Below are 20,899 nucleotides of genomic sequence, written 5' to 3' on the forward strand. Positions count from 1 at the left end.
TAAATACAGACTGTCACTTAACAAAACTACAAACACAACCGACTTCTAAACAGCTGGAGCAATGAATGCAGTGAGAGAGAAAAAAAACTATATAAAATGTAATATGTAATATATATATATATATATATATATATATATATATATATATATATATATATATATATATATATATATATATATATATATATATATATATATATATATATATATATATATATATATTAGTCAGAGAACCTCATCCATGTGCATTCAGCTGTAGTCAGAGAACCTCATCCATGTGCATTCAGCTGCAGTCTTTCCGTGGGGGAGGATGGCAGAGAACATCTATGCGATGGAGCAACATGCAACTCTGTACTTCTCTTCCCACTTCCATCTGTGCTGGAATGCCGACAGAGCGACCTGAACGCCAGAACCGTTCATTCCTACGTATTCTGCATGTATTAGTGGCCGAAAATGCTGGGTCGTTTGGACGTCACATTCTTGGCTCGGCTCGCAACAGTCTAAGAGTTAAAACAGTAGCTTACACAGTCATAGTTTTAGTGTACGCGTGCGTGGCAGATGCTCCATTTAAAACAATATTTACAGTAAAACAATGAAAAGAGTGGGGGGGCGGACAAATACAAAAAAAACGTCACAGTTAACTGAAGTGCACGGAATGCAAATTCTAAACATGAAATCCAAACTTCATACCATGTGTCCTTTAATAATACATGTTTGTTTTGTGACCAGTGTGTGTAGTGTTACCAAATACGCCATTACAGAGCTAAAATAGTTTTAAGCATGCAGCAAGGTGGTGGTGGGGGGGGGGGGGGGGGGGGGCGTGTCACATTCAGAACTCCTTAGTGTCCTTATTTTCAAATAGGTGGAGTCTTTGCTCAGGTGTCAGTCCTTCCTTTAGACTCTGTTGGGATTCAAAGGACAGCAGCTGTTACAATTGAAACATATCGAGTCTTCAAAAAACTTTGCCAGTTAAGACTATAAATTGGAGGATGCCAAATCCTATGCTTAGCAGGATTCAAATTCAAAGCACCATCATCATTCCTTCACAGACTCACACTTTATAGAGCAAAATCTAGCTTGTCTTGAGGAAGCGGTTGAAGCCAGTACTCCTACTTACCAAAGCCACAAAGTTGTAACTCATAAAGTCAAAACCTTGGTTGTTTTACTAGTTTGCTCCCGATGTGGGAAACAAATCCAGAAATGGACTAGACCAGTTAGTTTAGGGTTCACAGTGGCACTGCAAGCAAGTCATTCACAAAATGCACATCGGGTTTCTAATCGACAAAATTGTTGTCGGCGGCAGACAAACACAAGCACACACACTCAGACTCCATCACAGTGTCCTTCACCACCATGCATATGTACAGTGCTTATTTGTGCAGGGGTGACTCCGATCTGTTTGGTGCTATGAAAGGCGGACGACGAGAGGGTTTACGCAAAACACACGTCGTACCTAAAAGACGTCCTCAGCAACACTAATTGTCCCAGGGCATGTCGCGATTCACAGACTGGGGACAAAAACAGACCGGTAAGTGTGCGTTAGTGTGCTCTGGAGTCAACTGGGCACCACACGTTTTTTTTTTTTTGAATGGAGTCACACAAGAGCAGGCTGTAGCAAACTGCAAGCGACCACTACGGCCAGTAGATGGCAGTCGAACACTGGGTGCTCACCCACTGTCAATTGTTTTGGGGCAATTTACTGTTGGACAGTTTGAGGCACTTTTCGAAGAAATCTTACATCAACAACTACGGGATGAGGAACATGACCAGGAAACCCACCTTTGACCTCATGGTGCGTTCGGAACGTTTGGCCGCGGCAGCTGCCATCTTGAGAATGTCAGGATTGCTTTTGGATTTCATGATGTCTGCGAGGGAAAATGACCACAAATAAAAAATAAAAAAAAGACTGCTTTTACAATTGTCATTGCCAATTATACCTACTGTACAGCGCCGACTGAAACCATGAGTGAATTCATTTTTGAAAGAACCTCAAATATTAAATGTGACAACACGAGGACAGCTACCGACCGTATCCTCCTCCTCCTCCTCGGTCCACTTCCTCCAGCGATGGTTCACCGAGCGCCTCGTGAGCCAGCTGCAGCTGGTCTCTGAGCCGGCCCAGATCCCGCTCGGCTTTGGCCTTGACGATGCTCAGCTCGGTGTAGATGTCTTTGTACTTATCTGTCGCATATTTTTTGTCCTGAAATGATAACGTTTGGCATTTCGAGCGACGCGTGACTTTTTTTTTTTCAAGGGACACACAAGGCTTCCAAAAACAACGGTGCGAATGAAGACGTAACGTACTCTTTGTGCAGCCTGGAGTTCATCTTTCAAAGAGTTGATTTCCTGCTTCAAGTATTGGACCTCGGATTCCTTCACCCTTAGCATTACCTGGAAAAGAAGCAGATGATAAAAACAAAAGCTTCTCTTGTATGAAACTCATCAGAAGCGTACTTCTAACTCGTAGAGCTCTTTCCCCTGAATCGCGTTTGCGTCTCCCGCTCCATCCTCAGAAGTCATCGAACGCATCTTGGTGATCTCGGCAGCCAGACGGTTGTTTAATTCCTGAAAGCGGCGGGCGCACGCGACGAGCTTAGACGGGACGGGGCATTGTGTACTGTCGCAGAGAGTTGTACCTGGTTGTGAGCATTGAGCTCCTGGTTCTCTCGCTGGCATTGCCTGAGGGCTTGCCTCTCTGCCTCCAGCGCCTGGGCCAGGTGGGCGTTTTCCAGGCACTTCTGGGAATACTGCTCTGACAGCACCTCGATTTCTCGCTGAAAGGAGCACAGTTCCTCTCTGCGGTGCAACACAATACCACAGTGAGAAAGCGAGAGAGGAAAGACAAACTTCCCATGAGCAGTGCAATCCTTAGTTTAGGCTTTTGAATTTGGTGCCACATATTGCAACAAAAAAAAAAGCTCTCATACTCATGCTGTCTGCGGATCTCATCCATGTCTGCGTTCTCCACGTTGCTGTTGGCCTTCCGAGCCTTGTCCAGCTCTTTCTCCAGCTCGTTCCGGTGGGCATTTTTCATCGCTTCGATCGCTACGATCACACACAAGAGTCTCGTTTGACCACAGAGTTCAGTCGGCACAGCTTTTTCATGTTCAAGCCTCACCAGAAATGGTGGCGGCGGTTTCCTCCGCCAACAGTCTTTCTTTTTCCTCCTGCAGGTTCTCAAGCTCTCTTTGGTGTTTCTTGTGAAGTTCATCGATCACCTTCTGATGAGATTCTTCCATTGCGGCAAAGCCCCTCTCACAAGTTGCCTGGGACAGGTCAATACAGGGAGAGTGAGTGAGTGAGTGGATGGCTCAGATCCAAAAGGAGCAACAGGCTAGGCTCTCTGGCCCTTAGGAGTCGAGCAGGAAAACAAGGACCTCAACGGACGGCCCGTTTATTAGCCGGCAAAGAACTCGCAAGCTACTGCGTGTTAGCCAGGAGCAAGTTGAGCCTGTGTTAAGAGGAATGGCCAGGATACACAATGAAGGCACAATGAAGAAATGCATAGACATGAAAGACAAAAGTATATGCTGTCATTTTTCTTCAACAACCATCTGATTTTGCTTATGAGTCAGCATTTTTTATTGTGGCCCAAACCGCATTCACACACTGACAAGCACTGCACAGCAGTCTGTCACGGTGCAAGTTTCGACAAGCCCGAGCAAACACACGTTGTGCTTCCGTTGCTCTATTCACTGACGCTAATCTGCGAGCTCAATCGATGGCTGCACATCAGACCGCGGTCCATTCTCCGTGCCTCAATCCACGGAGGGGAAACGGCGGTCCAGTCTGTTTTTACAAGAAAATCTCCTGAGAGCTAAGCTCCAGGAACCTACTGTGAGAAGCTGAAAATCCTCCCCGATAGCAAACGTAAACTTCCTGCTCTGACATCAGACCGAGCATAGGCTTGATTTAGAAGCATGCCAGACGCTGTATGCTGGAAGTAAATACATTCTCGGTCATGACGTGGGCATGAACTCACTAAAGCGCTTAAGTTATAAGTGGACTTACTTCAACCCAAACAAAAACGATAATCATTAAATGTACCGAGTAAGCAACAACACCTGTTCAGTGCCATTAACGTAAAAAGACAAAAACTTTAGTTTTGGTGTTGAGGGCCCTTTAAAGCTTCCAGCAACTTCAGTTATTACGATTTAAAAACTAAATTGGAACTATTCAATGAGAAGTAAAAATGATCTATGATCAAGTTAAGACAAAAAAAAATCCCAAAACATTTATTAGACCCAAATGCCCAAAGACTTGAGTATCTTATCAATTACCAAACAAAATTGGTTCAAAAATTTGGACAAAAAAAATTCTGAAATGATTTATCTCATCAATCAACTAATCTACCAACAGAACGGGGAAAACCATCCGTTTCATTCCATGTTGAAGAATCAATTTATGGGTTAAAAAAAATGGCACCAATGACAGAATAAGCTCAATGGATGTTATAGTTCATGCAACACAGAAGGAAACCGGTTAGAAGAAGGAGCAAGTGTAGGATGCACGGGGAGGAGGGGGGGGGGGGATCTGGGAATGCCACAAAGGAACACAAGGCATCACAGATGGCGAACGGTAAGGACAAGGAACGCTTCCACCTTTAGATTTTCCAGGTCTTTCTCGTATTTCAGCCGCAGAGTGGTTATCTCGCCCTGTTCTTGGCGACGTCTCATCTCCTGGGTCATAACTGAAACTTGCGTCAGCAGCTCCTGGATGCACTCTTTGAGATGGGCTGTCCGGCCATGGAACTGACCCTCCTCAGCTGTAGATGTCTTGTTTGGGTTTGAAGGAGCGATCATGCTCCTGAGCTCCTCTAGCTCTTGGTTAAACCTCGCAATGAGGTTCATCTGTTCCAACTCGTGCTTCTCCTTGAGGTCCTCCATGGAGTTGGTCAGTGAATCAATCTCTCTGGCGTTCTCCTCTGAGCGGAAGCAAAGCGTTTCACTGGCTTCAGCTAATTCTTTCTTCAGTCTGTCAGCTTCCTGCTTGTAGCTGTCTTTGACCTCCCACAGCTCCTTTTCATGTCTGGCTATCATGTCACGTGGTGTCATGTCACAGGTTTGATCAGCGGGCTCTTCTTTTATGTGGATCGACGTTTCTGGCTCTGATGTCCTCTTTACAGGTGCGTGATGATCTGCCAGTTGGGTCTGCAGATCTTCAACAAGCTTTCTCAATTGCGGGCAGTTTGGACACCCGTGAAGTTCAACTTTGGTGGGCTTTTTCATCAGCTCTTTTTCATGCTGCACCCGCAGCCTAATAATCACATATGACATACAAGCATCTTGAAGTGCATCGAGCAGATACTCCGAAGACTGCTTCTGTTTTGGACCAAAGGTAAAGTTGGCCAGCGCGGAAGACACAAAGTCGTCATCTTCGGCCGACTGAAGCCTCGATGCAATTTTTGCCTTCAATGTGTCGGTTAATTCTCCAAGAATGAGGCTGTTTGTTTCATCATCGAGCCAGTTATACATCAAAAAGAAGTCTGACTCAGCCATTCCGGCTGCCGCGTCTGTATAAATCTGACTCGTCAAAAGCTTTAAGGACTTACGAGCAGTCTCTTGCGCCAAACCCATTTGACAGTCAACGCCAGTTTCTTCTTGTTTGATTTCAGTGGTACTCAGAATCTGGCTCAGGAATTCTGCCTCTAAAATCAAGCCCATGTCTTTTGGACTGACACAAAAAAGGTCTTCTTTTCGAGAACTAAGGCGTTGCTTGACACATAAAGTGCTTTTTAAGTCATTCAACATTTTCTCGACATCAACTTTGCCCGTTGATAACATGTCTAAAACCTGATGAGCTGCCTCTGACCTCTTCTCAAGCTCATCTGCGACTTGCTTTAAACTACCTCCATGAACATCCTTTGCTCCTTCCTGAACACAGGCAACATCTAAAGACATTTCACCTCCACTTGTCCTCATTTCTAACTTGTCTCGTCGCGTCGATATTTGATTTTCTGCCTCTCTAAGCTTCTCTTGATGGAGCTCCTCTGATTTGTGCTGCAATGCCATTAATTCACGGTTCCTGGACTCAAGTTCAATACAGTGTTGTTGTGCGGCACGGAGGGCTTTCTCAGTGTCAAATAACTTGGCCTGCGAGGCTTCAAGTAGGTCTTTAAGCTGCTCCTGCTCCAGGTGTGGTGCCTCGTCCACATAATCTGCCTGGAATCCCAGACCTTTCAAGGTGGCTTCTCTCAGCTGCAGTTTTTTCTCCGTGTCCCTTAGGGTGTTGCCAAGCTGCTCTATGGTAAGCAGAGCTTCCCGGAGCCTCCGTGATTTCTCATCCAGCTCCCTCTCAAAATACTCTCTGTCAATGGCATTAGCCTGGCTTTGGGCCAGGTCAGCCTTGAGTCTTTTCATCTCGTCCATCACGAGATGCTGTTGGACACACTGACGGCCGATAAGCTCGGCTTTCAGTCTGTCGATTTCTCGGTCTGCCTCAGTCAGTTGGTTCATTATTTCTTGGCATCTCTGTTTCAATGCACACTTTTCATTTGTTAAAATGTCTATCTTCTGCTGAAGAATTCCAATGGTCTGCTCTTTGCTCTCTGAATGCTTATCAATTCTCGAGAGGGGCTTCTGAACCTTCCCCACCAAACCCTCCATGTTTAAAAGACGGGACTCGTATTCCCGAACGGTTTCTCCGGCTCGGGCCAAACTCTTTCTAATCATCTCATTCTCTATCTCCTGTTGACATTTCCAGGTCTCCAGCACCTTCAGAAATGGTTGTTTCTCGGCTGTTTCTTGATTACACGTATGGCATTTTAGCAGCTTTGTCAGTTCCTGTACAGTCAGATATTTGCCAGCGGTCAAGTCATTGAGTTCTTGAACTGCTTCTGTACTGTCCAGGAGTAAAAGGCTAAGTGTGTGCTGGACAGGTTCAGGCATAGTGCCTTCCAGGGCGGGTATCTTTGGGGGCTCAGAAAAATAAGGTTCCTTAAGAGGGTGGTGAGAAAGTGAAAGGCCAAGCTGTGCCTGCATATTGCGCTTTTTCAACTCTTGCTGCTTCAGGAGTTCTTTGGTCTCCTGGTACTTCTTTGTTAAACTTTGTGCTTGAGGACTAACCAGTTCTGGCCTCTTCATCTGGGGCGTCACATCAGCCTCCAGACCCAAATGGTGTTCCAGCTTGGAAAAGGGGACCAAAGAGTTGGTTAACACACAGCAGGGGACACACAAAGATTTGATTGATCATAACGATGTTCTCTCATTTCTTTCTTATCATTACCATTACTATCATATGACAATGTGTTTCATTGAACAATTTAAAGCACTGAACAATTGTTGGTTATAATTGTGCTAACTACAATTCAAGAGGAAATATTTGATGGCAGGTGTTAGTTCCAAGAGCATGCTTCTGAAATAGTTAAAGGTTACTTCATGTGGTAAGTATTGCAATATTAGTTTTCTTGAGTTAAATGGATGACTTAAAGGATGAAAGGCATACCAAGACTTTTCAACACAGTATTCCGGTTGGTCCAAGCTCCTTAGACACCAAAGCAGTGCTTTGTGGATTGACATCAGCCAAGGTAAACCTACTGGTTTTCCCTACAACTTCCTCAAGTACATTCCACCACAGTGGCATAAAACTGCAATTCAACCACGACCGTAGAAAAATATAGAATAAACTGACGAAACAGGCCTTGCTCTGGCAACACTCATCCTTTCATATACACACAAGAATAGCAATCCCATATGAATGTTTTTTGCAAAACCATGCTGGCAATATTTGCAAATGAATTGATGTAGTTAATAGACAATGACAGCTTTATATTCATGCACATAATCAGAAAACAGCCAAGATGTTATTCATACACAATTATACCAGTAAATCGACGAATAGATTGGCAACGCGTTTAGAACCCCAGCGCAATCAAATCCAACTGAGTAACAATGTATGTACTGTCAGAAACTTGGACGAGAAAGAGAACTTTAAGGTGGTCATTTCCCATTTACCGACCGATGAGCGCATGAGTTCAAATTATTTGGTAGCCTACAGTGTGAAACAGAGAAGAGATTAACAAGTAGAAGCCAATGTAATAATTAGATATCAATGTCTTTAACATGCAATGAACTCATGCAAAGGCACACATTGGTCGCCTCTTTGGTTTATTTATTTGTTTTTATTATTAATTTTTTTTACATATTAACACATGCAAAGGATGTTATCAAATAGAGAATAAACAACTGTATAAAATCTTAACATCCAACAATAAAATGGTGACTAAAAGTGGAATGCAGTCGTAAAATAAACTCACCGGAGATATGTAACCTGCTCGTACGTCCTGCTCTCTGTCAAGAGCTGTTCTCAGCTGAAATTCAAGCTCCTGCTTGTGCTTGTTGGAGTCAAGCAGCTGCTGGTGACAGCCTTCCAATTGTGCTTTAAGTTCTTCGATCTGGAGAAGCAGAAAGGAAAACATTGGATTCGGATTCTAAACTATGCAATTCCTTCACTATTTTTAGGTTCCAGAAAAATGGGTTGCGTGTCGGCCACAATAATATGCACCCAAAAAAAAAACCCCAAGATGAACGTACCCCTTGCTTGTAATTCTCCAGCAGGTGTTCGAGCTCCACAGTCTCTCTGGCGGGACCTGTTGAAGGCAGAGCTACCCTTCGCTCTTCCCGGATGGGCGTCTTCTCCACCTGTTTCCAATGTTGCTCAATCACCTCCTCTACTTTCTGATGTCTTTCTAGAAATGGATGACCTGATGAATCCGGCAATTTGTCCACGCTTTGAATGTCCGTTCTCCCGCTTTCTTTGAGCGACGAGGGCTCCGTGGACGAGCTGGTGGCAGCCTCGTACCTCTTTCGCCTTTCCTCCCTTCGCCGACTACGCTCGAGCTCTCCTAGGTCTGCCCGAAGGCTCTCGGCCTCCTGCGCCCGTTGCTGTGCAAGTGCTTGGGCGATAGGCCTGAACTCAGCCCAATCAAAAGTCTTGGATCGGCCCTCTCGCCTACGCTCACGTGCTCGGCTTTTTATAACGGCTGGAGTGGATTCTCTTTCTACAGATGACGTTTCGGATGAGGGAGAGTCCTGGGTCACGTCTGGCCTCACTAGCCCCTCCAGAGGAGAAAAAGAACCATGATCATCCGTCGAGCTGGAGAACAGTGAAAAGATTAAGACCGATTGGACGAGAATGTCATTTCGAATAAAACTCCCCATTCAAATGATTTCTCAAAAATGGAGAAACGGCACTGACGGGATTTCACTCACCTTGCTACATCAGGAGCATTAGATGGTCTGACATTCTTCATAACTGCCTGGATCCAATTTCTTCGTATACCAGCTGTCATGGCCGACAGTGTGTAAACTCCTTCCTGAGTCTAAAATTTTAAAAACACATCCTTAAAAATGCCATTCTGCATATAAATAAAGACGAAATTGTAATCTTGACTCAAATTCTTACTTGTATTTGGAAACCATAATTGCGTTGAGCCTGGTATTCAGTGACGTTGTAGCATGTTGACAGATCAATCTCACCATCCAGATCAGAAGCCTGAAGCATCAATGTAGATAAAAATAAAACTGAACCGTAAATTCAATAAGCATGAAGAATAAACTGAAGAAACACTCACCTCTTCTGCAATGGAATCCTTGTAATATCGCAGGCTGTGATCTGTCAGAACAAACCAGGATTTCTTCCACTACAGCAGATACAAGAAAAACATGGTGGTTGAGCCTTGATGCTGAAAATGCCTTGTCAAAAAAAGTGTGTGAAAATATGTGCGTCAACTACCTGTCCTTGCTCATCCAGCTTCACCATCCATCCTTTCTTGAAGTTCAGTAGATCCGGCTAGAATTGGGGGAAAAAAAAAGAAAAAAACTTACAGAACTGCGATGTCAATTTATACAGACATGAACACATTTTTATTTTACAAATACTTCGAGCTAGAAGTACATTATTTATAAAAAAAAAAAATAAAAAAAAAAAAAAGCTGATCAAAGTACTCACAAACAACCCAATATTAAATGTGCACTTCCTATTAAAAATATGGAAAACAGCACAAGTAAGCCACATGCTTAGTCAAATCACACTTAAGTAGGGGGAGAAGTTGACATGACCAACGGTTCGGACAATTTCAAGAATAAGACTGGTCTTGAAAGTGGACCACTGGTCAGGTACAAGTTCCACCTCATCAGATTTTGCTCGGTAAGAATCCAGCTGGGGATGCAGGATCCGACGCTTGATCATCTTTTATTAAACCGTTGTGGTTGTACACGGTGGGAAAGATGTGACTGGTGACCACAGAAAGCAAATGCGGTGAACACGCTCAAAACACAACACAGACACAATTGGAAAAGAATCCTCCTTGAGGAGAAGGGTGACAAATCTGCTCAACAGAAGACGATATCATGTACCTTTTTTAAGGTAACCCGTGTTTCATTTGGAACTCAAATTAACTTAAAATGTACATTTCATGCTTGAAGTAAGCAAGAAAAGACCACATTTATTTCTCAGTGAGAAAAGTATGTGCTGTCTTTAGCGCTGTGTTCCGCTGAGCATAGAACAAGTGATACCTGTCTCACAAACACACACACACGCAGAACGGCACTGAAAGCACAATGCAGGCAAAATCTGCAACAGAAGAATCAGAATGAGCATGTAACCTGAAGACGAGAGGAGAGGAGACGGAGAGGTGGAGGCTTGGCAATACCATCACACCAGAGCAACACTAGTCTTGAGGAGAAATGCAATAAACTATAAAAATAGAAATCATAAAACCATCAGGTCATCCCAAGAAAAAATGTCAACAAATGCTTATGAGTGACTGTGTTGTGCAGCAAAGCTTTCATTTCCACCAAAAGTCACCTCAGCAAAATGGGCTGAAAAACCCAAAAAGCTTGGGTCTCAATGCCAGTAAATCATTTGAACCCTGGATCCTTTCCAGCAGAACAGAAGCAGCTTTGTCTAGAGAGACAAGCACACTGGGTTCCACAATTAACTGGCACATTTCACTTGTAGGTAATCACATCATGAGTTTCCATCAAAGCTTCCTATTTTTTTATTTCTCTTCCTATTTTCCCATCAAAGCATGTCCTTAGGGCTTTCTATTTGCCTTTTCTGCTCAACATCTTGCTGCTGAAGGCATAACCATTTACGTACGTGTACAGATGGATTTCATGAGAGCCTATTAACAGTACCAGCTTATTTTGGCACAACTTGTGAACTCAACAATGAGTGCTTTAAATAGAAGAAAACAAAATACTGCACTTCAACAGGAATATGCCAACAATGTGCCAACACGCCCATTTGGGCAGCACACTGACGCTAGAAGCTGGTGACATTGAGGTGGCAGTGCAGACATCAGCATAATAATAATAATTCATTGTAAAGTGTGAGGCTACGTTCTCAGTACAGCATATCTGATACCCTGAGTGGAGTTTCCTAAATACCTCAAGAAAAGTTCAGCACAAATCACAATGGCGGAGGACAATTCAATGGAGGGGGAACATGATTTGATCACATCATATATATTCATTAGAATTTATGTAACGATGTGGAAAAATGCTTTTTAGAAAGCCTAGTTTAAAAAAATAACAAGAAGCGATAACACTCACTGTCATGACTGAATCGGTAGTCCGTCGGTCAAGGGACTTGGCTCTCCTCAGTGGCGGCAGCGTCGAAGCGAAATCCAGACTTTGACCCTGAGGAGCACACATATAGATGTGACCACACGACATTCATTGGATGAATATGATGTTCTAAAATGCATTTGCTTGAGCTGTAACTTGAAGTCTAATATATGTGCAAGCGGTCCCAGCATCTTTGTCACAATTAGGTGCATGAAGGGAAACCATCTGGCAGAACAAGCGAAATCTATTCAACAGTATCAAAAACAGTCACCATCATAGCATGGAGAGGGGGGGGGGGGCATGGTGGGAAAAGGAAGCACAATCCCCAGGGGAATCCCACCACAGAATGGAAACTGGAAATGAATACAGCACAGGCGGCTGATCTTTGAACCACAAACAAAAAAGACAGGACAGTATGAAGAAAAGATGGCGGGGGGAGGCGTCAAGGAAAAACATACAAAAATCTTAAAGCACTGACAAAAAAAAAAAAAAAAAAACTTCTCCTAGCTCAAAGATGCAGCAAGTAAAATACCTCTCTGTGGAAACGTCTGTGCTCACTGCGGCCTTGTCTGGCTCCAGTCCTCCCTGAATCGTCCACCTCCATTTTCTCTGGATTCTCCAGCTCCAGGGCCTCCAGCTTCTCAATAACACCACATCGACTGTGAATCAACATTTACATGTCAAAACGGTCAGTCAAGCAAAAATAGCAAATGCTTCATATCATTGATAGAGTATGACCTATTTTGAGTGAGTTGTATTCATTTTCCTCATTTTGTGCGCGCTATACGGTTTTGGTAAATTAAGCTTGGTCTACAGCCACCCCACAAATGCTGTGTTGGACAAAAATGAAATTGTTGCGATGACGCCAGGGCCCGTGCCATGCAAATTGTAAATTACACATTGAAACTATGATGTAGTCTTAAAATACGGCCATATCGATGCAAGCAATCTTCATGTCTCCTATGCGCTAAAAAGAGCTTCAGAGAAGATGAAGGCATCTAACCACGAGTTCATAACAATTGGGAGGAAGCGGCAAAATAAGGGGTTGTTTTAGGATATGAATGCCTCTGTTAGAAAGTTGTCAGGAAATGAGAAATGCGAATTTGGGGCTGACCTCGCCAAGCGAGGGGCAACGATTAAATTGAGCAGGAAGCTGACTCTGGGAGGAAAATGATGACTTCCCCAACCCCCTGCTCAGTTTGTTTAAAAAGCTGCCGTCTGTGGGTGTGAGACTTTTAACCTCTCCACTAGCAGTACGGGGGCCACCGGGCAGATTACCCAATGGAAAGTACACTTTGTAGATTTATATTCCATGCTTCCAGTAAATGATCGCGTAACTGCTCGCTCAGTGTCGAAGAATGACGATGACAGGGGACATTGAGCTTGTTGTCCAGAGTGCTGCAAAATGTTCACGTTTTTTAAATTGTTCCAAAATAAAGACCGGAGGGGCGACCTGGCGACCTTCAGACACTGACCTCCTCTCTGGGCTGAGAAGAGCCTCCCTTTCGTGCCTCTCAGGGCTCCTAAAGCGGCTCCTCTTCTCCGCCTTTCTGGCTTCAGCTTCCAGCCTTCGGGATCGCGGCGCGTCGTGGTGGCTGTACGAGTGGTTCCCTCTCTGGGTGGCTGGGTGACTCTCGGTGCTGGTCACGGTGCTGCCGCTGGCGTCCGAGTCTAGAGAGCTTACTGAACCGCTGATGTGAGAGCCGTTGGACAGCAGCGAGCTGCCAGACGGGAAAGGGTCACTGGGAGCGGGGGAAAGACAGCGGGGTACACCGCCCAGGCTGGAACAGGAACCGCTAGGGGAAAGGAGGCCACCGGGCGGCTGCGGCACAGAACCGTGCTGGCCCTGATCCACCTCGTCGCCATTCACTGAGCCTGCATCGGAGCCCTGTCTGCCAGACGTACATTCGCCTACAAAACAGTCAAATCAAAATCTAAAACACTCGTTCGTACATTGCAAGTCATTTGATCACGACTGAAGATGACGGAATGTTGTGTGTTGATAATGACCTTTCTCCCATAGTTCAAGTCCATATTTACAAAACAAGAATGTTCTGTTTGCAAAAAAACACTCCGGGGTTGGTATTACAAAAGAAAACATGGACATTTTTCTATGGCATTTTAAAAGATGTTATTTTTGCCTGTTGGATGACGCGGTGGAGAGCCTAAGGGCAGCTCAGCAGGGGCCCATACTGTCGCCCCTTCAGCCTCTCTTTGGTTGAGCTCTTCCTGCCAAATGATGGAACTGGAGTCTGGGACTTTCTCAGCCTCTGGGATACCTGAGCCGGTCACCGCTACCTTGGCTGGCCCTGGCTCCTGTGTCCAAGTGAGATGTGTTTATTTTGAAAACGCTAGCCTATCAGCAAATCAGTGGTCGGTATGCCAGGAAAGCATGAGAAGGCCTACCTGGGAGGTTGCAGGCTCCACCTTACGTTTCTTCTTCTGGTTCTGCTTATTGGTGCGGGGATACACAACCAGTTGTTCAGACCACCTGAACGGAGGTCGACAAGTGCCATTTCGAACGTCATCCCCTCAACAAAGGTACAATCAGAACATACCCATTAATGATCTCTTTATTCTCTCCTCGGATGAAGTACTCCTGCTCTGGTGTGATGATGCACAAGGAGTTCTTCTGGCCCGTCTTCGGTTCCGCGTCGATGACATCCACGCACAGGTTCATGTTTACCGTGCCCTGGGGGAGTGTGCTTGGCTAAAAGGGAACGAGCAAACAGTCGCTGTTTAGTAAGTGAAAAAGAATGACAACTACGTTAACATAGCGTTGCCCCCGCAAAATCAAAGAAAACATGAACAAATATGGAAGTTGAAACAAGAAATGGGCGAGGAAGGGGTGACGCGCCCAACAAGATGGAAAATACACATGCTTCGGTGTCACCGAAGGTTGCAGAGCAAACGTCTTTTATCGAGCAGTTGTCGGTCATGGTAAATCACATTTGTGGCTCTTATCAACAGAGTACCATGGCAACCGCACAATTCATTTCAACTGCGGCACACATAGGGAGGGAAGAAAAAAAAAGAGATGGGCTGCCAAAATAAAGCTGCTTTGTGAGTGTGATCATCAGCCCAGCTCAGTCCGAAGTCTCTAATGCTTGCCAACAAAGATACAAAAAGCCAACCGGTGAACTGTTTTGACACTTGTGTGGAATACCACAATACCAATAACTAATATTTCTCAAGATAGACAACCCCCCTCCCAACCTTTCTGTAAGTCTGCACTAAATCCGACGGCTCTGTTATCAGGCTTTGTTGGGTTACGGCTGCTACAGATGTAAAACAGGTGCTGGGTCGCTTTTCAGCTCCTTTTAAGGCCACTGAACACAGATCAAGCTTTATTAAGATCTACCCGAACCCCCCTGGGGGCTGCCAAATAAGGCAATTACGCACCGCCTCTTCGCCCCTATGAAAGAATTTCCTCCACTTGAAAGGAACAGTCAAGCCTGAACATAAGTAGCGGTAGCTGTCAAGTCCACGGAACCCTTCAGCGTGCTTGGTAAAACTACATCGACACGGACAGTGAGGTAAATACTGGATCTGCATACTGTGCGCTGATCTTTTGGGGTTAGTTCCCACCCTTTTCACAAACTTGTAAGTGGCTGTGACTTATTGCTTATCACTAGATACGTACCACAGGTCACCGACAATTAAAACCACAATAAACATAAAACAATTTTTCTAAACAACTATGGGAATAATTAACCATATACTCTTTAAATTAGCTAAACCTAAATGGACAGCGCCTAAATTAACTATCAATAAATTATTCTCAGATCATTAAGGAAAAGGTCACCTTCGCCCTTGGCACGTTCTCATATTTATTTGCGTTCAAGGGTGGTCTGCTTTTCTTTCAAGACTAAAATGTGTATCTCCCCTCAATTGAATTTTATGTGTTCTAAAATGCACATTTGTGTTACATGCTGAGCTGCTTGCTGCGGCAGGCCATGTGTGGAATGTCTGGGTCTGAGGCATATCCAAAGTTTTCTTCTGTGGTTTTTGAAGGGGCTAGAACTCCCTTCTTCTTGCTCATGCCGGTTACCAAATAAGGGCAATGGGAGAGGAATGCCGCTTTCAACGAGAGAGCATCTTTCCTTCCTTCCATCCACTTTTTAAAGAGGTCATTGCTTCACTCCACATCCTGCTATCTCGTGGGTGAAAAACAACAGGTGATGATGTCATCAACTCCCCGGACCTTTCATCTGCAAGACGATACAGATGTCGAAAAGAAAATAAGGCTGGCTATGTGAATAAAACACCCTTTATAAATGGAAGTAAAATCCTACATGAAGTCAAACCTAAAAAAGAAATGTTGAAGGGAGATTCAATTTCAAAAGACATGCTTGCATCTTTCTTGAGATTTTCTGCGGATGGCTGTGCAATAAGAAAGAAATGGGAGGCCAGAGTCATTGCGCAAACACGGATGAACCCGATGACAAAAGGACCGTTAAACATGCCCTTATATGCGCTCTGTGGATTTGGAGAGTTCCTATCTTACAGGTCCAGAACACGAAGCGGCCCATTCTCCTGACCCACTTTTCCTGCCTTTTGGAAGAGATGAAAAGACCGGAGGACAATGAGGCTGCTAGTTTTGGAATCATTGTTACAATGAGAGGAAAACACAATTGCACACCAGCCTGGGTGTCACTGGAAACACAGTGGAAACGAATCAGTGGCACATAAATGGGACGGAATAATATGGGATGTGGCCCTTTGCCTTAGTCTGACTATTAACAAGCTGGGTCTTCATTTTAAACACACTCAAGTAACACTTGACAAGGGTTTAGTATTAGGATGAGAAAGTCCAGATATTTACAATTCATACATTTGACCTGAACTGTGAACTCCCATTGTTTACACTAATGCCTAAGCAGCCAGTATGCGGCGGCGAGGAACCCATTTCAAGATGACTCTTTCCCACACGACCGTCACAAACCTGTGAAGCACGTTTCGCCGTGTTTTAGTACTTACCGATTCGTCCAGGGCAAAGCGCAGACAACCGTGCTCGTACAAAACAAAAAATCTTCGTTGCCATTTCTGTCAGGAGGGGAGAAATGAGAATTATTCAAGAAATGTTGACATACATTTGTTTATAGTTAAGAATATACAAAATGGACGACAAATGTTTCATGAGAGTGACCATCTGACCTGGAATTAATTATCATTGGTGGGGAGATTTTTGTCATTTACCCTGTTGTCCGTAACATATACCATTTAATGAGGATTTGCTATCTTTTATGATCTAATAGAGTGCACGCACGCACGCACTTACCCGTGAGCGTTGCATAGGATTGTCAAAATCGGTTCCCTCAGGAGCCAAGCACAACCATCCGCCATAAATGGGCTTAGCCTGTAAAAGAGGAAGGGAGGGAGGAAGGGAGAAAAAGAGCCATTTAGGTAATAATTAAAACTTGAGCTAAGGGGGGGGGGGGGGGGGGGTTGGGACAGTGTGAATATAAGCAAAGACCTTTTGGGGCTCCAGATGTTGCATCTGCCCTTGCATTGCATTTCAAAGCCACACAAACCAACCAGCAAGGCCTTTTAGTGCAATCAACTCTCTTTGATGAAATGTTTCGGAGCCACCCCAGTTTCACCATGGTAAACGAAAGCCAGCCTGATGGAATACTAGAAATAAACTCAATCTATTTTGCCATATGCTCATGATTCTACTTCTGGACTTATTTGACCGCAAATTTACTTCATTTGAAAGTTCAAAGACTGTGAATGTTCGGTATGTCGAGCTCAAAAAGCCTTAATATAGCACTACCTACTACAAACTAAAAATTGACATTAAAAGAGTTTGATGATTCATTACTCATTTATAATATTAGTCCCCTTTTGCAACACGTCAACCACATCTATACATTTTGTGCTTGAACCTGTGAAGCTGTGAAATGTAGTTGAAGGACCTGACTGGATGCTGCACCTATTCAAGTTCTGATAGTAGCTATTATGGATTGCAAAATGTGTCTTCGCCCCCACACCCCTCCCTCCCATCGGTTAGACAACTCTGAGCTGGGACTACATATTAACCAAGCCATAGCTTGCTCATTTGATGACACACTACAGACCTGGGACATCCCAAAAATTCTCTTCAGTGATTACGTGTCCGACAGTCAGCGTAATACCCAAGGCAATTTACAATAAAAACAACAGAACAATTTTACCACTTTTTCTAACTTGTTTTGTTATTGCAGAGGAGGTATAGTAGTTTTTCATTTGCCATATGGTACATGACAGGTATGATAATAGCAAAGCAGGCACCTTTTCCTACACACTTGCATGTCTAAGCTTGTTTCTATGCAATAAACCAAGCTAGTGTGTGAGTATCCTGGAATTACAGACATGACATGAAACAATAGCAGAAATCTTGACAAAAATGTCATCTTGTTAAAAGAGAAAACTCTGCTATTCCGCGATTCCCCCGCTACTGTACAACGTTGTTTTTTTCCAGTAGAGACAAGTCTGAATTGAATGTGCCTTTGGTGTAGTAACCCTTGATTACATAACATGCTGGAGAGCACTAAGCTCTTCTGGATGTAGTAGTTAAAGCATAATTCAGAGTACGTGAGGTAACGAAGGTCCACTAATCTGCAGTTCACATGGAGCGAGCGAGCGAGCGGGTGGGAGAGAAAAGATGCACTGATGTGCCGTGTACCATTTGGTTCAACATTTAGATGAGCATTTTCATTCTTCTGTTCAAGCCACCCAACAAATGAGCATTGGAACATTTGCTCTATATTATATCGACAGGCCTGCCATTTATCTATCTAGAGTTGCAAAGCAGCCGGTAAGACCTCTGCTCGCCTTTCCCAAAGCCACACTTCCTTTCTCTCCGTGTGACTCCAACTCCCACTCATTTAATCCCCCCTTCCCCGCCCCAGGCCATTGCCCACCTCTCCCCCACATACTACATGTCAACTTTACCCAGAGAGAATTCTCTCTCTCCATCACTGTCCAGCCTCCCTCCCATCTCCTCAGCGTGATTGATCCCACAAGCCTCGACCAAACATGGGCTGCCAAGGCGGGGGGGGTGGGGGGGGGGGGGGGGGGTGGGGGGGTGGGGGGGGAAGTGAAATGGGAGACACAAAGTTTGTGGAGGTATTATAATTCATTTTCAAATACTCAGACTGTAATGAAAGCACTTCTCCAGAGTCCACCCCCTAACTGTCAACCTTTCTTCTAGCATTCTGGCAGATTGTTTATATTGGACACATTTTGTGCTCATCTTTTGACATGGCTTTTCCATACGTGCTATCTGTTTCAAAGGAGATTTCTTACATCACAGTAAGCCCATGACATGGTTTTACCTTGACATCTACAGTATATAGCAGTAGCCTTCGAAAAACATGAAAAATAAACGCTTCTGTGAAATTGTGCATGCATTAACGTGATCGAAAGGAGTCCCCGAGATTGACAAAAATGGATTCGTATGCTTGATTCCTATTCCAACTATGTTAATTGTAATACAGTGTTAAACTAGCCAGGGAACATAGCTTTGTGACAGGGCAAGACATTTAAAAAGAGATTGGAACAAGTTTCTTCCTGTACATTTGGATGAGGAGAGAAGAGGATGCTGACGTTGCTTTTTGGCACTTGAACCTTCTTCAAGGGCCCATCCTGTATGGCCTCCTCATCTGGGATCAATTACAGGACACACCAGAGACTAAACTCTTGATCAGAGAGTGAAAGAGCAACTCAAAACACACCTTGAGTGCCCAACTCAAATCTTTGCTCATCAGTCAACCAAGTCTTTCTTCATCTTACAATTGGTCATTTTCTACATGTGAAAACAAACATTGTCACCTAGATTAAGATGAAAAGGAAATTAAATCACTCAGATGATTTGGCAAATCCGCCATTGCACCATAGATGACGACAGTGGACTCAGCTTGATGTCTGTTTCTGTAATGGAGACTATTAGACATGACCTCATTGTTAATAAACTGGCTCGTGAACATAACCCATGCATCTAAGAGGCTCAACAAGAGTGGTAATATGTAAACACCAATTTTGCACGAATATTATTCACAATAATAACAATGATTTGAAAGGTGGAAATGCTACAATTTCCGAAAAGAATTCCTTACCTGTGTCAGATCCTGATCGGTCAAAAGATGCAACTCCCGAGGTTTGAAGCAGTTCTGACATTTGCTTTTGTTGAAAAAGTTGGCCTGGAATTTCCTACAGGAATTTTCTTTGGCGCTAGACATGGTCTTTCACCTTGTTCTGCCCGATGTTCTCTGGGTGCCTTTTAAGCAGCAGTGCAATTGTAATCCTGCGGCTGTTTACTTGTCTTTCTCTTCTACTCCAACTTTGAAAACGACCGGCCGCTTCCATGCATTTTCCAAAAACAATGACCAAAACCGGCTTCTACTTATTCGAAAGGTTGTTTTTATACAATTCTCCGCCTGGTTGCTTTTATCCAATTCCTTTCCCCCCAGAAATAATTAGCTGCCATCAAGCCACCCTGCTCATCACTCAATCGGTGATGAATGCGTTTCTCGGTCCACCACAAAGCGAGCGAGGCTAATATCCTGTTAGCTCGCCAGTGGCTCCCCAAATCAATAACGCGGTGGCCACAAAAACAAAGTTAGCACACTTGTATGGCCATCAAACTTTGACGCGATGATGTCCAACGGGCGACATCTAACTTCCATGTGAAGAAGTGAAATATTAAAAAAAAAAAAAAAAAAAAAAAAAAAAAAACGGGGGTGCGGTCAGACAGCAGGTTATGATCCCAGTCGCAGGCGTTGGTCCATGCGAAGTTCACCCAGGCTATTAGCCAGCATGCTAGCTCGCAGAGACGCTAATGCTAAAGGAATCCTGTCCCGGTCGGTGTCTTCACTAAGCTTGGAAAAAGAAATGTTCACAAACACCAAATGACTCCAGGTGCCTCTTCTCCCCAAGATAAAACGTCTACAAGCAAAAAGAGCACAACGAAGTCAAACATTGGCCGTAAAAGAAATGTTGAAGGATTGCTTCTACAACTAGCTTGGCTAGCTAGCTGCAGTAGGTTTATTTTCTTCTTTCCCAAACGGAGCGAGGGGGTTGATGAGGAGCGATTTAGCTCAACAGCCTGGAATGCTAGGAAGTCTCGCGAGATCTGCTCAATGTCGCCGTCCAGCGGGCGAAGGCGGTATTGTCAGGGTGAAAAAATCAAATCAATTAAAAAAAAATAGGGTGAGGTTGCTAGAATGGTGATGCCAGGAACTGTTGGATGCTCAGGGCATTCTGAGCAGGTTTGCTGTCATGGAGAACTCTCTCCACTAATTGAAGCAAACGGTGCAAACATTTCTCGTGCAATGTATTCATTTGAG

General features: G+C 44.2%; 1 protein-coding gene across 3 annotated transcripts; it reads right to left on the reverse strand.

The window, feature by feature from the left end:
• Positions 1 to 203: 203 nt before the first annotated feature.
• On the reverse strand, positions 204 to 20,677 carry mpripb (myosin phosphatase Rho interacting protein b). Of its 3 annotated transcripts, none has more exons than XM_085903172.1 (24): positions 19,670 to 20,677; positions 16,852 to 16,929; positions 16,551 to 16,616; positions 14,129 to 14,280; positions 13,977 to 14,061; positions 13,712 to 13,886; positions 13,046 to 13,481; positions 12,103 to 12,229; positions 11,556 to 11,642; positions 9,733 to 9,789; positions 9,572 to 9,640; positions 9,403 to 9,492; positions 9,210 to 9,319; positions 8,532 to 9,093; positions 8,255 to 8,392; positions 4,602 to 7,124; positions 3,119 to 3,266; positions 2,928 to 3,045; positions 2,637 to 2,796; positions 2,455 to 2,565; positions 2,305 to 2,391; positions 2,029 to 2,200; positions 1,780 to 1,865; positions 204 to 901 (listed from the first exon to the last, which is right to left on the reverse strand). In XM_085903172.1, the coding sequence occupies exons 1-24, from the start codon at positions 19,790 to 19,792 to the stop codon at positions 830 to 832; spliced, it is 5,832 nt and encodes a 1,943-aa protein (XP_085759298.1). In that variant the 5' UTR covers positions 19,793 to 20,677; the 3' UTR covers positions 204 to 829. The 3 variants fall into 3 exon arrangements, with proteins under 3 accessions (XP_085759298.1, XP_085759299.1, XP_085759300.1); XM_085903173.1 differs by having other exon boundaries at positions 7,065 to 7,124; positions 19,670 to 20,669; XM_085903174.1 differs by lacking the exon at positions 4,602 to 7,124 and having other exon boundaries at positions 205 to 901; positions 19,670 to 20,668.
• Positions 20,678 to 20,899: the final 222 nt, after the last annotated feature.

This window comes from Syngnathus leptorhynchus, chromosome 22 (assembly GCF_054491065.1).
Source record: "Syngnathus leptorhynchus isolate UIUO chromosome 22, UIUO_Slep, whole genome shotgun sequence".
Lineage (NCBI taxonomy): Eukaryota > Metazoa > Chordata > Actinopteri > Syngnathiformes > Syngnathidae > Syngnathus > Syngnathus leptorhynchus.